This window comes from Syzygium oleosum, unplaced genomic scaffold, assembly GCF_021117445.2.
Source record: "Syzygium oleosum isolate NSW1041296 unplaced genomic scaffold, Sole_v2.1 Sole_v2.30, whole genome shotgun sequence".
In the NCBI taxonomy this organism is placed as follows: Eukaryota; Viridiplantae; Streptophyta; class Magnoliopsida; order Myrtales; family Myrtaceae; genus Syzygium; species Syzygium oleosum.
In genome coordinates, this window is record NW_026607514.1 from 1,038,709 (window position 1) to 1,056,039 (window position 17,331).

Sequence of the window (17,331 nt, forward strand, 5' to 3'; positions counted from 1 at the left end):
ACGGACGACATGAAAAAAAAAAAATAAAGGAATATCGACAAGCACAAATCTGAACATATTCTAGTGGCGAGACCACTTCCATGAATCTGTGCCACTCTAGCATAAAATGGCATTCTCTTTTATTTTTATTTTGTCTTTTTTTTTATATCTCTCTCTTTATCACTATTCTATAGTAGCACGATCCAAAAAAAAAAAAAAAACTTTTCACCACTACAATTTCAAGATCGATGAAATCTTATGCTATATAATCCAACTAGAAATTCAATTTGATAGTGAACATTCCTTCCACTACAAATAATGTTTGGTAAACTTTAATTGAGAACTGCATTGGAAATCAACTTTCATCTAAATGTCGAGTAGAATGAAATTGCAATTGTAAAGGACATTAATTATAAAAAAAAACAAAGGATGTCTTAGGCGACGGCCCGTTGCCGTGGTCGCACGAACCCAAGTGAGGCCCACCGAAGTCGCCGCAACCCCAAGCAACGGGTCGTCATGGTCGTGTGACCCCAGGCAAGCAACATCGGGGAACGGTAGCTCAAGCAAATTTGGAATAGAGGCGAGCTCAGGCAATGGACCAACTCGCGCAACCCTCGTCATACGGCCAGGTGAGAGCCTCGACCTCGGCCAGTGTCGACGCACGACCCTCGTCGCCAACCAGGCAAGCCGCATCTAGGAACAACGGTGAGGCAAAATCCGGAACAGAGGCGAGCTCAGGCAGTGGTCCCTCGAGGCGGTTGATTTGACCGGGCGAGAGCGTCGACACGACGACACTTGCGCGAGCCTCGACCTCGGCGACCAATTTGGAATACTGAAAATGCCAAAAGCCACTCCGCCCCCCTTTACCTCGAGATAAAAATTGCATTTGGAAATGCATTACATTTGCTAAAATGGGCTTTCAAATTTTGCTTCACCGAACACAATTTGCATTTTGGTCAGGGGGGCACACTCGTGCGGGCCGAACGGGTTAGGGATCGACCCATGAACCGTCCCGTCATGAACGGGTTGATACAATTTTGCGCTTTCGCGGCTAAGTGCTAGAGCAACATCTGGAGGCGATCACCGCATCCATGGCGAGAGAGACGAGCCCTGGCTTGAAGATCCTCTGGCTCTGGACCTTTGGAACTGCCGCTGGTTGGTCGCGCCTCTCTCCGTTTGCGTGCGTGGGTTTGTGTGTGTGTGTGTGTCCGTCTGTCTAGAGGATTCACCCCTCTTTGTGGATCCGCAATTTTGCAGTGCTGGTGACGAGCGTGGTGAGGACGAGGATGCAAGACATGGAGAAGCTCATGAACGCCGACCCGGATCATCATCATCCACCCCAGCATCGTTCCGACGCCGCCGTCCTGCTCGACCCGTCTTCGGAGCAACCGGACCAAGCCCTTCGCGACGACGGCGAGGTTTAGCGGTTGCTCTCGTTCTGGACACGCACGCCATGTGTTTGTTGAATGTCCTCAGCGAGCTTTCAACCCCAAAAAAGAAAAAAATGATGGAAAGACGCGTCTTATGAACTGCTTTCTCTGCATCGCTTGATGTTGACTGTGATGCACTGATTCATAAACCTACTTGATCAGTGGAGTTTTAGCTCTTATATGCATTCTTGATAAAGTTTTTCATCCACGTTGGGTTTCAAACATAGTATAAATGTGTCCACCATTTTTTAATCTTCAATTAATTCTCGCAAATGCGTCACGCGCCCGCGCCATTACTTTCGAGATAATCCGATTACTTTCGCTAAATTTATTTAGTATAATCATTGTAGAGATATGATGAGAAGTGTAGAAACGGGCTGTGAAGAACTTGAGAAATGGAAGAAAGGAGAAGGAAATCTATAGTTGAAGATACGTGAACTTCTATTCATCAGATTATGCAGAGAAACTCCATACAGAACTTCATCTGAGAGCATTAGCTCTCTCTTGTGTATCTCACTATATATATAGTTCATACAGCTAAAAACTAATGCTTGAGTTTATAGCTCATATACCAGAAAATACAACTGAACAACTAAACTAACAGAAGAAACAAATCTGTACAACTGAACTAATAGAATGTCAACTACTCTGTTTTTCCTTAGTTCTAAGAAATAGAAAACAGTTACGCAGAACATTGTTGATGTGTATAGAAGACTTGAGCTTCAGCTTTCCACTTCTTACGCTTCAGCTTTCCACTTCTTACTTGAGCTTCAGCTTTCCACTTCTTCTTTCTTTTTTGTAGTCTCAACATCCCCTCGCAAACTGGGTGCAGGTTTGAAACCCAAGCCCAATTTGGTTCTGAGAGTGGAATGATCAAGTCGTGACAATGCCTTGGTGAAAATGTCAGCAAGTTGGCGATGACTAGGAACATACTGAACTTGTAAGGATCCCAAGGAGACATTTTCTCTGACGAAATGAAAGTCAATTTCAATATGTTTAGTTCGAGCATGTAAGACAAGATTGGTAGTAAGGGAGATGGTAGATTGGTTATCACAAAACAGAGTTGTAGGAGAGTGAAGAGAGATGCCAATATCACGTAGGACAAAACTAATCCATGTAAGATCAGCAGTAGCAGATGCAAGAGCTCGATACTCTGCTTCAGTAGATGAACCAGAGACAGTCGGTTGTTTCTTAGCGGACCAGGAGATGAGATTGGAACCAAGATATGTGCAAAAACCAGTGGTGGAATGTTGGGTATCAAGACAGCCAGCCCAATCAGCATCGGAGAAGCCGTATAAGGCCATAGAACTTTGAGAGTGTAGGAAGATTCCCAGATTCACAGTGCCCTTAACATATCGAAGGACTCGCTTTAGTTTATGAAAATCAGCAATGGTTGGTCGCTGCATTTTCTGACATAGAAGATTAGTGGCGTAAGTAAGGTCTGGGCAAGTTATGGTGAGATACTAAAGCCCTCCAACTAAACTTCTGTATTCAAGTGGGTTAACAAGATAGATGTCATCATCCGTTGTGTGAAGAGGCCTTACAGGTAGTGGAGTTGCTATGGGTTTGCAATCTTGCATGTGTGCTCTTGTAAGAAGATCAAGAGCATACTTGGTTTGGCAGAGAAAAAGATCAACCGAAGTGCGTTGGACTTCTATCCCCAGAAAATAATGAAGTGAGCCCAGATCTTTCATGTGAAAAGAGATACTCAGAGATTTGATGAAATCATCAAGCAACTGATGTGAGTTACCAGTTAACACAATATCATCAACATACAGAAGCAACAAGATTGTGTCAGTGCCACGATGAAACACAAAGAGAGAAGGGTCTGTAGTGCTGCAGAAAAAACCGAATTCAAGAAGAAAGTTGCTGAACTTCTCAGACCATGCACGTGGAGCCTGTCGAAGACCATATAAAGACTTCTTGAGTAAACATAAATGATGAGGCAAAGTAGGATGGATAAAACCAGGGGGTTGCTCCATATAAACAGATTCAGTGAGTGTGCCATGTAAAAAGGAATTTTTGACATCTAGCTGACGAATAGGCCAGTGCTTTACCATAGCCACTGATAAGACAATACGGAGTGTGGCTTGTTTCACTACGGGGCTGAAGGTTTAAAAAATGTCTACTCCTTCTTCTTGGTGAAACCCTTTAGCAACCAGACGAGCCTTCAACCTGTCAAGACTGCCATCCGGTGCTAACTTTGTTTTAAACACCCACTTACATCCTACGATATTCATCTGAGCTGTTCTTGGAACTAATATCCAAGTTTGATTCATATGCAGGGCATCCATTTCCTCATGCATGGCTTGAGTCCAGCCCTTATGAGCTAGAGCTGATTTAAGTGATTTCAGCTCAGCTGGAACATTATATTCAGCTAAACAAGCATATCTGGGATTTGGTTTAGCTATGCCAGACCGGAGTCGAGTTTGCATAGGATGAATAGAGGTATCACGGGAATGATGAGGAAAAGAACTTGGATGGTCTTGGTCATCAACAGGAATGATTGGTGCTGTATTATCTGGAGCAGAACATCCTGAGACCTCAAGATCAGTAGAAGGCTGTGAGGATGACAAAGACATATGTTTGCACTGCTCTGTGATGTATGGGACACGAATTTGGCCAACCTCCAGAACTCCAGTTTCCTGTAAATGACCAGTGGTACAGATAGGAGGGTGTCGCATGGGACTCAGCTTGTTAGAATCCATAAAGTCTACCTCATCAACCCATTTTCAATACAGAGAGGTATAGTGAGGATAGTTACTATTTAATTTCTTGGTAAAAGGAAAGAAACATTCATCAAACTTCACATGTCGACTGACATATATTCTACCATCAGTAGGGACCAGACAGTGATACCCTTTATGACGCTCACTATATCCCAGGAAAACACATGTAAGAGATCGAGGATCAAACTTGTGTTGTGTATAGGGTCTGAGGCAGGGATAACAAGCGCAGCCAAAGACTCTAAGATGATCATATCTCGGTACTTGTTTAAACAACCTACTATGAGGTGAGTCCATATGCAACTTGGGAGTTGGAAGTAAGTTAATGATATAATTGGCAGTCAAAAAGGAATCAACCCAATATTGTAGTGGAGTTCTAGCATGATAGAGCATAGTCAGACCCAGTTCGACCACATGACAGTGTTTCCTCTCGGAAATCCCATTCTGTTCAGGGGTGTAGGGGCAAGATAAGTACTGTTTAATACCACAAGTTGCCAAGTGATTCTGAAATCTGGTGCTAGTGAATTCACCTCCCCCATCACATTGAAAAACTTTGATTTTATGATTAAGTTGGTTTTCCACGTACTTCTGAAATATAAGAAAAATATCATAGAAGTCTGACTTCAGCTTCATGGGATAAAGCCAACTATAGTGAGAAAAATTGTCAACAAAGATGACATACAATCTGAATCCCTGAAGTGAAGTTACTGGTGATGGACCCCAAATATCACAATGTATCCTTTCTAGAGGAACTTCAGTTGCAGAATCAGAGAAAGGAAAAGGTAGTGAAGTACTTTTGACAAGTTGACAACTACCACACACAGGTGGTGCTTTCTTATTGCAGCAGATCCTCTGCTGTCGTTGAAGATGCTTCAAGATCTGTGAGTTGCTATGAGCAAGTCGCTGATGCCATATTTCTTCTTCGACTGCCTTATGCCTCTGTGTAAGTAGAGCCTTAGTTACCTGCTGAACCACTCGGTAGAGCCCCCCAACTTTTCTCCTGAGCATCACTGTGGTGTTGGTGCGATTGTCCTTTACATAGACACCATTTTTGTCAAACACAAAAGAGCAGGGAAAATCATCAGTCAGTTTTGAAAATGAAAGAAGGTTCTTCTTGATTTCAGGAACCACCAGTACATCATTTAATGGTAACACATCAAGCTCAGAATGTAAGAATGCATTACCAGTGTAAGTAATAGGAATACATGATCCATTTCCTATCATGACAGTATCATTTCCAGTATACTTTGAGGGGTTATGAATTATACTAGGATTGGCAGTGATCTGGGCTGTGGCTCCTGTGTTAGGATACCATTCACTGCCTGTAGGATCCTCAAGATGCATTGCTGCTAGAGCTTGAGGAATAGTTTCATCTTGATAAGAGTTGTCGAACCGATACCAGCATTGAAGTGCATCATGCCCTGGTCGTTTGCAGATTTGACATGCTACGCGAACTCCATCTGTTGCTTTCACAACCTGCAAATCCTTATAAGTTGCTGAGTTTTGAGTGGGATAAGACTTATTCTCTTGATACCTCTGTGATGAATCAGTATGTGGTTGAAAACCAGAGCCTGCACTATAGGTGTTAGTCTGTGGTTTAAAACGCTGAACCTCCTGATCCTGGTTCAGACTAAATGGTCTATAATTCTAACCTCTTCCTTGATAACCATAACCACGACCTCGATTGTCGAAGGAACGACCTCTGCCATAGATACGTCCTCCCTTGAAACCACCTCTCTGTCCCATGAAAGCCAGATTAGGCTGATTAAGTTCTTTGCTAGTTACTACCTTCGGTTCCATCTCTACATTTCTTTCTCCGTAATATGCCAAGTTAGGATTAAACTGATTGGAGGAATAGTTCTGCAGTCTTGTTTCAAATCTTTCTAGCTGTGATATCACCTCATCATAATCAGGTTGAGGTTTCAAACAATACATGGTTGTTTTGAAGTTTTCATACTCAGATCCTAGTCCTTCCAGGATGCCAAAAACCTTAGTTATTTCATCCACACGTTTTCCTATTGCATTTAACTGATCACAAATCAGTTTGTACTCTCTAAGATAATCAGATAGTTGTCTATTTCGTTTCTGACATGCCTGCAGTTTCCCCCTCAATTCAAACTCCCTAGCTACTGATTTCTGTGTGAATCGATTCAGCAAGGTCTGCCATACCTCATAGGATGTTTCCAGGCTGATGATTAGCCCCAGGATATTCTCAGAAACAGCACCACTAATCCATGAAGACACCAGTTGATCGGTTTTCACCCAATCAGTGTAATCAAGATTGACTACTTCAGTCTCTCTCCCGTCAACTTCATCTTGTATTGTCTGAGGAGGTGATGGAATTTCTCCATTGACGAAGCTAAATAGCTCTTGACTGCGAAGGAATCTATAAAACTGAGCTTGTCAGAGAAGAAAGTTGTCTTCAGCAAGCTTGATTGTAACGAAGTTAGCAATGTTGACATGAATAGGAAAAGGATATCTCGGTGTTCTTGCCGCCATTGTTGTGTTTTCAGAGAATGAGATCAGAATTCACAGCTTCGCTCTCAGAGAAGGCTCTGATACCATGTGAAGAACTTGAGAAATGGAAGAAAGGAGAAGGAAATCTATAGTTGAAGATACGTGAACTTCTATTCATCAGATTATGCAGAGAAACTCCATACAAAACTTCATCTAAGAGCATTAGCTCTCTCTTGTGTATCTCACTGTATATATAGTTCATACAGCTAAAAACTAACGCTTGAGTTTACAGCTCATATACCAGAAAATACAACTGAACAACTAAACTAACAGAAGAAATAAATCTGTACAACTGAACTAACAGAATGTCAACTACTCTGTTTTTCCTTAGTTCTAAGAAATAGAAAACAGTTACGCAGAACATTGTTGATGTGTATAGAAGACTTGAGTTTCAGCTTTCCACTTCTTACTTGAGCTTCAGCTTTCCACTTCTTCTTTCTTTTCTGTAGTCTCAACATGGGCTAACAAAAGAATAGGTAATTGTCGAAGGTATAGATTAAAGGCTTTGGTAATTGCAGTCTCTAATTTCTCGTTGTTATTGAGAAAGTGTTAGGGACAATATTAAGCCAGAAGAATTTCTTGGCTTGATGATATACGGATTATTATTGGCCATGTGCGCGCGTGATTATATTTTGTTTCTCGTGCAACCTTGTGATGAATTAACAACTTTATTTGGATGAACAATAAAAATTCTAATACAAGTGTTTTTCATAGCTAAAAAAACAAACTTTGAATAGCTCGTATTACGTTGCCTAACTGCGGCATACCTCGTGTAAAGAGATTTCTTAACTGTTAGTATTTGGTGAGGCAATAGTGACGAGCTCGCCAATCTCGGACCTTCGATCATGGTGACGTAGAGTAGGTTACGACTCAATTTAAACATTTCGCCGTAGATGGGAAAACCCTTATAGTAGCGCCAAGAGAGATGTTACGGAGTAGTCATGGCTCAATCCGAAAATTCCATAATAAGCAACGTGTGTGAGACTCTTATGATAATGTTTAGAGAAGGTCGTTAGGGCTAGCTACTCAAGTTTCCTTTCTAACTTGTTAAAGATATAAATTCGGAATTAACAATTTGCAAATACTTATTCAAAATTTTAAAAAAGAAAATATGAGAAGATTGAAATTAGTTGTCCCGCTTTAAACAAGTTCTTAATGGCCAATATTGACGAAAGCGTAAAGGTATATACTTTCGGGACATTGGTATAAGTTTGAAGGTATCGATGAGATAGAAAAAAAGATTGGGGTACTAATATCTTATTGAGAAAAGTTTATGATATTTTATGAGATTATTCCTTAAGATTATATTTCAACTGGGGCTAACTCATAAACAAGTTCTTTTAATTGCCTATGATGCATATAAACCTTCATACATCGATTGCCATGCCGGAAATATGGGTGTCTCAAGATTTGTTTATGCAAGAAATATATCAAACATCCATATTTGTAAATAGATCAAACATTCATAATTAAATTTCGTCCACCACCCAAAACACCCCGTTGGCTCAATTCGAAAATATAATTATGCTTAGGGGTAAGCAATTCCAGATTCCGTACAGGTTTCACCTAAAATCTAGAATTTACCACGTCACAAGTTCATGGGTCTATTCAAATTTCATATGTATCATTAATTGAACGATTGAAGTAAATCATCACTTTTAACGATCACCACTTGCTACTCCAATCCACTAACCACAATTTATATTTAGACACATGAAGAATATAAAAAGTTAACGAAGTAAAAGTCTCGGTCATAAAATATAAGCTCAGACTAGTGGTTCCGGATTATACACTCGTCATCGGACGCCATGAAATATCGTAGGATCACGCGAAGACATAGACAAAGAGAAACACAAAAAACCCGTTACATGTTCTAGATTCTATGTTCTACCTACTTTAGAACCTGAAACCTACCCATCTAAATATATTATTAAATTTATGGAACCTGGTAAATGCTGCTGCAGAGGTCATACATGATAATAAATTCTCTTTTATATTTTATTCTTGTTTCCCTTCTCTTGCATATCAAAGTGGAAACTTCCACCTACCCATGGGTAGCTCAGTTGGTTAGGGCGTACTTGGGATTGTGTAGTTAGGCGTACTGGTCCTAGGTTCGATTCTCCAGCTAAGCACTTGTGATTTAAGTGAGGGCGTGGCGGTGGGTTCTTTGTCTTTCTCCAGAGGAATAGTCGAGGTGCGTATGGCCGACGGGACATCTCGGTTACTAAAAAAAAAAAAAAAAAAAGTGAAAACTTCCATCACCAGTGTTGCATAAGTAAAGGGAAAGAGCAAGAGAAAAGGACTTGGACCTAAAACCTAAAAATATCTCCTTTTTGGGCTTTCTCATCTCCTTCCACTTCCAGCCTCCTCTCTCTCTCTCTCTTCTCTCTCTCTGTCTCTCCTGCGCGCATATATCCGTGTCCAGAGCCAACCCACTGCCCATCCTCTCTCTCTCTACTCTCTCTCTATCGGAGACCCTTGAAGCGCAGACGCCAAAGAGGGCACCGAAGCACCCCAAGCGCTCCCGCCTCCTTCCGTTGTCCACTTATCTTGGTTTATGAGGTACCATCGATTCACCCACCCCCCGCTTTGTTCGCTCTGATTTCGCCTCTCGATTCCCCCCCCTCCCTCCGCGCTGTAGCGGCGGATCTGCTGTTTTCTTACCCGCGTCGTCCCCGTTGGTGGCGTCTCTGTTGCGGTGATGTTGGGGTCGTCGGCGTTTGGGTTCGGTCGGATGTTCGATTCGATCGTCGGATCTTGAGAACTTTTATGATTACCCGGGATGATGATGATGGTGTTTGATATGGTTCGATTTGTCCTTTTTCTTCTTCTTTTTGTTTCTGGGTCCGTCGGATTTGTGTGGAAGTCTCGATCTTTTAGGTACTTTGTCGCCTTTAACCCCATGCCCGCCTTGCATCTGGTTCGGTTCGGTTCGATTCGGTTCATCGTTATTTTCTGTGGATTGTTTCAACCGTTTCGTTTCGTTTCGTTTCGTTTCGTTTCGTGTTTCTCTTTCGAGATCATGAACTTTTTTGTATACACGACTGCTGTGCTGACGGTAGATAATTGCTTTTTCTTGCGCAGCTCGAAGGAGAGACCCACTCTCGGGTATGTTTTCTTCTGTAATCTTTTACTCGTTTCTAGCCCAATTCCTTTTCTCTGCGTTGTAATTGCAATTTCTTTACCCGCATCACGAAATTGGTGTGGGAAGAATCACCAAAGGTCCTACAAATCGTCATACTTTTATCCTGTTTTTAGCTATAGAATTAGCTATTCACACGAATTGACCCTTTTTTACCGGGAATTCATTAACATATGATCTTGGGATATCTCTCTTGGGGATCTGCTATAATCTCTGAAATGGGTTTCTTCTGACAAATCATTACATGTTTTGTTCGTCGACTTAACTGTATCTCCTCTCTCTTGTTCGGGCAATCCTGCATGCGACTTGTGTTCAGATATCTACGCGGAGCCATAGTCATCGATTTTCTTTCTTTAGCATATGAATACCTTTGTAGCTTTTATATTCTCGGGATGTGTCTAGTCACTTACTTATGTACTTCCGGTTATCTTCTTTAACAGTGGCACGCGGATTAAGACCCGCAAACGGAATATTGCAGCTCCTCTGGACCCTGCAGCATTTGCGGATGCAGTGGTCCAGATTTATCTGGATAATGCTGGCAATCTGGTAATTTCCACACTAACGTGCTAGACAATCCTATTAAGGTTGCATGTTGCAATTTAAACTGACCTAGTATTTCCTGTCTCAGGAACTTATTGCAAAGAGTATTGAAGCTTCAGATCTCGACTTTCAAAGATACGGTGACACCTTCTTTGAGGCAAGCTTCTTTCTAAGTCTATTTCTTAGCTTTTGTTTGTATTTTGCATTTATTTTTAGAAGACAAGTGATAATGTAGCGATCTTAATTGTATTCTTACATAGTTCAGGCATGTTCTTTGTCACAATTAAGCCTTCTTTGATGATGCAGTTCATCCACTAATAAATTTCACCTTTGAGTGATTGTGAGCTTCCTTTTTTTCCTGCGCGTTAAGAACGACCTATTTATGTTAAAACTCAGGCTTTACTTGTAGGGATTGGAACTCTCTATGAATTAATACGCGCTCTAGGGTGCAGTTGATCTATTAAAGGTGTTTCAGCCTCTTTTAACATCTTGAGGGGATATAATATGATTTTTTTAACTAGTAGTCAGGCATTAATAAGCATATGAAGGATAAATTAGCCTCCTGAATATTTTTTCCTTCTGGCTACATATGTAGAGTCTTCTTATATCAGTTTGCAGCTCGTATGAAGCTTTATGTGGATGTAGAGTAACAGGAAGAATAGGCCAAAAAAATCGTATATTAGGAACAGGGAAAATAAACGAATAAAATATGGAGAGAGAATGTTAATGGGACCATTATATGATATTGCACTATGTACAGGTAAATCCCTAGGAGGTTGCAAAGAGATAATTGCCATGCCTTCTTCCAAAGTTGGGTTGTCATGATCTCAACATAATTTTTTTTTTTAATTTTTTGGTGGTTACTGATATATGTGCTTTATGAAGATGAGAATGAAGTGTAACTATTGGATTTTCTCATTTCGCACTTTGCTGGCTAGGTTTTTGGCATGAAATTTTTCATTATATATTTGTGGTTATTTAGACTCTATTTTTATTTTTTTTGGGATATAAGCTTGGTAGATTCTCCATTTCAATGGAAAATTAGATAATTAAATTTGTGGTGAACTAACTCCTGCGGTTGTCCTAAAAGAAACCATATCAATTCATATGGCTTTCTTATTCTTGGCAGACCGTTTAGGACTTTACTAGATTTTGACTGTTTTGTTACTACAGGTTGCTTTCACAGGAGGGCGTACACAACCTGGAACTACTAAGCCCGATGAGGGTGAACGCCACCCTTACTCTATCATAGAGTGTGAGCCTAAACGAGAATTGATTCTCCCATCTGTCATTTACCTACAGAAGATTTTGCGGCGGAGACCATTTCTCATCAAGAACCTTGAAAATGTCATGCGAAGATTCCTGCAGTCCTTGGAGCTGTTTGAGGAAAATGAAAGGAAGAAGCTGGCAATTTTCACAGCCCTGGCATTTTCCCAGAAGTTATCAGGCCTGCCGCCTGAGACTGTCTTCCAGCCAATGCTTAAGGATAATCTCGTTGCCAAAGGGCTAGTGCTTTCCTTCATAACAGATTTCTTCAAAGAATATCTGATTGATAATAGCCTTGATGATTTGATTGCAATACTGAAGCGGGGGAAAGTGGAAGAAAATCTGCTGGACTTTTTCCCAGCTAATAAGCGCTCTGTTGAAGCTTTTTCTGAGCATTTCACGTGAGTGTCTACTTTCTAATCTTATGGTCTTGGCTCATGTGATACAACTTATTTGGCTGTGAATTTGCATTTTTCCTGGAGTGTTTTCTTTTTCTGGAAATTTTAGTGTCCTCTATACTCAGTTTCTTTCTTCTTAGGAATGGATCACGATAAAAATAGAAGCTTGTCACTTGATATGGAGTAACTTTTGGCAACCCACCTATTACTTAAAAAACTGTTTTCTGCTGTGAAGTTTATCTTGATGTTGCAGTTATTTGTCGAATATAATTGCTATGTCTAGAATGCAGTCGTTGAACTATTGCCTCAACCTTCTCCTCTTTCCTTGCCTACCTCCATTGTGCATGCATGTTTTCATGAACAAGCACATAAACCGGCGGTTTTTCTTCTTCCGGTGTGAGATTTAGATGTCATCTCCAAGACATGCCATCCTATGTGCTTATGAGACTGATCTTCTTAGAAGTTTTTCTTTTCTTTGACGGAAGTAGTGTGATCTGTTCTTACTAATGTGGGATATATTAATTACGCATCATCTTTTTTGTACTGGGATTTTCCTTTAATATGATGTTGATATTTGTTACTCACAGCAAGGAAGGGCTGGTAGCCTTAGTTGAATACAATGAGAAGAAAGTCTCTGAGGTAAAATTGAAGGAAATGAAATCAGCACTGACAACACAGATAGCAGAGGAAGCTGATATTGCTGAAGTCATTGAATCTGCGAAGCAGCAAGTTAAAGATGCCAAGTTGCCAGACACTGAGGTAGTGCGAATGCTTTGGGATGTCATTATGGATGCTGTCCAGTGGTCTGGGAAGAATCAGCAGCAGAATGCAAATTCAGCTCTGCGCCAGGTATATTTTCTGATAAATGTGCCGCCGGGCATCTAAAATCTGGAATTCTTTCTTAACTTTTGTCATTTGTTTATTGAAAATAGTACTATATTATTATTCCAAACCCTTGTGATCTATTTTGTGACTGATGCACAGTTGAGCAAGTTATTGGAAAAGACAAGAAAAAGAGAACCTTAAACAATTTCCTCTTGGATGAGTGCATCTAGATGAGGATGGTTAGGTCTGTATTTGGATATTCAAGAAAACATAAGAGTTAGAAATGAGCATGCCCATAAAAAGTTGTCATGGTCCAGCTGAAGATAAGATAAGGGAAGACAATTGTAGTGGTTTTGACATGTGAAGAGACATTTAGAAGATGATCTAGGGAGGAGATGTGCTTCCATGGTAGAAAAGCAGGTCATAAGGGGAGTCTTAGCAAGATGAGAGTTGGAAAAGAATAAGGACGATATATGATGAAGTTATCCCCCTTTTGTGGCAGATTATTGTACCCTGTTGCAGATAAACCGGGAGGTGTATATTCATGTGTACTCAACTTCTTATCCTAATGATGTGCCCTTTTTCCGTTTTTGTGAGGATATCAGCGTCCTATTTCAAGAGAAGACGACCCCATGTTTACTTTAATTTGAATTGATCCTTGATGTGGTTGGGTGGACCACCATAGCTCATTCTTGTATCAAAGCCTCCAAATTGACTGCATAACTTATCCTGTTCGATTGCTTCAGTAGAATTATAATGTCTGGTGTTGATGGCATTGAGTGGTACTAAAGTAATGGGATTAAAATGTAGTTGGATAATTTTGTTATCTGTTGCGAGGAGATCACATTTTTTTCCAGAGAAGATGACCCCATGATTACTTTAATTCGAATTTATCCTTGATGTAGTTGGGTGGACCTCCATAGCTCATTCTTGTATCCAAGTCTCAGCATTGACTGGTCAAGTTGTCCTGTTGGATTGCTTCGGTAGATCTATAATGTCTGGGTGTGGATGGCATTGAGTGGTACTAAAGTAATGGGATATGTAGTTCGATAATTTCGATATCTGTTGAATAGCTATTCACAGCTCATGTTTTTCATTCTTGTACATGTATCTGGCAGTTTGGTGATATTTGAAAGACCATTTTACTAGATTCCATGGAGAGTTGGTATTGAGATTCTGTAATGTATTAGACCACTCCTGGAAACTTTTCCTTCCTACAAATAGTTTGTTCTGTTGTATGGTTGTGTCATATAGTTGGAAATGCACTCTAAAGTGATCGAATTCCTCTGGTATCAATCTACATTAGATTGAAGCATAGGGAAAGCCAGTTAACCTGCTGATAAATACCAGTGAAACATGACTTCGAGGAAGCAAATTGACATAAGGGGAAATTCTAGAGCTAAACCGAGCTATGGCTCATGATTTGCAGTTGAATCTCCAAAAATGAGAAAGGAAATTGTAATAAAGGGAAGTTCTGGAGCTAAACTGAGCTGCTCATCACCATTTTGCCATTGTAGCCCGTGTCCTGTAACTTTGGTGTGATGTTTTTCAGTACTTCGAAAGGGATCGGTTATTCTTCTCTTCATGTTAAAGTCAACAGTACTCGTTAGTGGTTCAAGATGGCTTTAGACTTACCAATTTGTTTACGCTGTCGCAGGTCAAAATATGGGCAAAGCTTCTGAATGTTTTCTGTACAAACGGGAAACTTCAGTTGGAGCTTATGTACAAAGTGCAAACTCAGTGCTATGAGGACACTAAGCTGATGAAGCTGTTCCCTGAGCTTGTGAGGTCACTGTACGAGAAGGATGTGCTTGCTGAAGATACCATCCTCCACTGGTTCCGCAAGGGGTCCAACAACAAGGGCAGGTATGCAATCTTTATTGGTATTGTATACCAAGTCGGGATCACTTTCTAATACACAATGTCTTTTTTTCCCATATGACAATTCAATTCTGCAGTAGGCTTTGTTCAAGCAGTTCAACTGAACTTCTTGTCACCATCAGAATCCTTGCTTACCGTTAGATCCGGGTCTAGTGACATTTTGTGTAGGATCCGCAATTTGACAAGTTGGGCCAAATCTATAATTTTCTGAACGCATAATTTTAGCATGAGAAACATATAAGCTTGAAATGACGGGTGTTTCCTATTGATTGAAACAGCACATAACTTGGGTAGATGCTTTACTTTTGAAAGTGTTGTTTTGTGTTCCCTGTCTTCTCTTGCGAGGGGTTTTCTCTTGCTTTGTCTACTTCAATTCGATGCAAGAAGTGTGTGCTGTAAGTGCAAAGAATCTCATGCGAATCTCCTCCTGTTATTTTGGAGTCCTACTCATGATTCGTGTGATTTTCGAAACTCCAACAGGCAAACCTTTGTGAAGGCTCTCGAGCCGTTCGTGAAATGGCTGGAAGAAGCAGAGGAAGAGGAGTAGTCCCCATGTTTCCACTCCTGTGTACTCTCGCAAAACAGCAACTACTATCTCTACTATATCTTTTATCTGTTTTCTGTTCTCCTATGATATGGTGATGATATGACCACTCTCTGGCTGACTGATAATGTTCCCCAGTTTGATACTCTTATCTGGTTACTTTCTATATAAGTGTGGCTTCTATCAATGTTTCGTATATGCGATATTTTTTAGCAATGTTTCGTAGCAGACAATTCGCGAGGCTTTGGAATGAGGTTCGGCACTCATGAGCCATTCGAGCTTACCTCGTCGGCGACTGAAGCTCAACAAAGATGCCGAGCCACGTTTGAGCATCGAGTGGGGTCGGAATTCTGAGTTGTGTTTAGAGTAAACCCAATTTGCCACTCAAGTTAAAGCGTCACTAGCCTCACTCTGTCCCCAAGTTAAGCTCGTGGTTTTGGTTAATGTGGTTTGATTTTGCTTCAAAAAATGGATGATTTGAAATAATTAATCAACGAAAAATATTTTCATTATTTTCAATAATTTTTGTCTAAATATTTTCGTAAGCGATTGTTTTTATAAAAATATGTTTTTTAAAAGATTCATTTTGCACAAAATAATATGAGCGTCTATGATTGATTATGTCCAGATTATCATTCGTCATGTTTCTTTCTATGTAATCGAAGATAATAAGTGGCCCCAATAATCAAGGGTGTTTAGTAAGTGATTTTGTCTAGTTTGGCAACGATTCTATATGTGAATCCTCGTGTGCATGCAACTATTTAGGCAAAGGTTCCTCTTTTCCCTATAAAAAAGGGGGGGAAATATTAAAAATATGTCCGATGACCAAAAAAATATTTTTATTTTCAAATGACAGTTTGCTATTTCTTGACAAGATCCCCATTTTGAAAGGACCAAATTATTGACCCTCTGGAAATTTCTAAACTTCCAATCTCTTTCGCAAGTCTAGCTTAACACCATCCACAAAACCCATTGTCCTACAATGCCGTCGACCTCCCGCCCCACCGTTGTCGCCGTCGACACCTCTCTCCGTTGCTATCCAAAATTATAAATTGACGGACATTTTTATGAGAAGAGGTATATCATTTGTAGTTCTGAAAATGGGAAATATGTGTATTTTTTTTTCATGGGGTGAAAAGTTAGACTCGTGTTTATAATTTTCCAAAAGAAAAGAAGAGGGGTGAGTTTGAGAGAATTGTTCCTAAAAGTAGAAATCTTTTTACTAATTGTATATTAGTGTAGATTAAGGATATAAGAATAGTTGTTGTAAAATACTAAATTTGCCAGGAAAATGTGAAAAAAAAAAAATTCTATGTTAGAAAATCACTTGACCTCATTACATCTCAGAACTTATGTGCTCACTCAGCAAATCCTGATATAAGACCAAGGAATAAGAACTATCAATATGATATCGTACTTTGACCATCGAAGCTTTGCACTGAAGCTTGAACTTTTTTTATTTGGGTATAAATAAAATAAAAATTAGGTTTTCGCTCCTAATAATATTATCTCTTATGTTTGTCATCTTCACTCATAAAAATTAAAATTGTCCCATCATCTATAATTTTTTTTCAGTTAAAGTAACATGTCACTTTTGATCCCTAAATTTGCGTAGCCTCTAGAATCAAGTATAAAAACTTTTAATTCATCCGATCAAATCTTGAAACGTGCTCGACTACTTGAATCAGGTCCGTCTAATTCTAAATCGATACGATTGGAGCTGACCCGTCTGTTGGGTCGATAAGAGTTTTGAAGGGGAAAACTCCAGTGCAATACTACATGCTTGTATTGAGAAATCTCATTTCTTGATGTTTGGATGTAATCTTCGCCTTCGAGCTTTCTAGTCCCATGCATTAGCTGATAGCCGACGAATACATTGGCTCCAAGTGACTAGATTTGGAGCTGAAGGGACTTAATTGGAAAAACTATGCAAGTTCAAGTACTTGATTGAAATATGACCAAAAAAAAAGTGCACAAGTTAAAGGAGAAAAAGTGAACTTTCATCTTTTACCAGCACTTACCTCTCCAAACACCACTTTTAACCTCGAAATTTGACTTTCCGATAATATCTATGAGATTGGTA

General features: G+C 40.0%; 2 protein-coding genes across 2 annotated transcripts; both read left to right on the plus strand.

The window, feature by feature from the left end:
- The first annotated feature begins 1,010 nt into the window (after positions 1–1,010).
- On the plus strand, positions 1,011–1,613 carry LOC115690177 (uncharacterized). Its single transcript, XM_030616439.2, has 2 exons — positions 1,011–1,134; positions 1,237–1,613. Exons 1-2 carry the CDS (start codon positions 1,071–1,073, stop codon positions 1,401–1,403), a joined length of 231 nt encoding a protein of 76 aa, XP_030472299.2. The 5' UTR covers positions 1,011–1,070; the 3' UTR covers positions 1,404–1,613.
- Positions 1,614–9,079: 7,466 nt separating this feature from the next.
- On the plus strand, positions 9,080–15,435 carry LOC115690146 (uncharacterized). Its single transcript, XM_030616404.2, has 8 exons — positions 9,080–9,214; positions 9,737–9,760; positions 10,235–10,340; positions 10,423–10,491; positions 11,508–12,001; positions 12,586–12,847; positions 14,481–14,689; positions 15,185–15,435. Exons 1-8 carry the CDS (start codon positions 9,210–9,212, stop codon positions 15,249–15,251), a joined length of 1,236 nt encoding a protein of 411 aa, XP_030472264.1. The 5' UTR covers positions 9,080–9,209; the 3' UTR covers positions 15,252–15,435.
- The last annotated feature ends 1,896 nt before the right edge of the window (positions 15,436–17,331 follow it).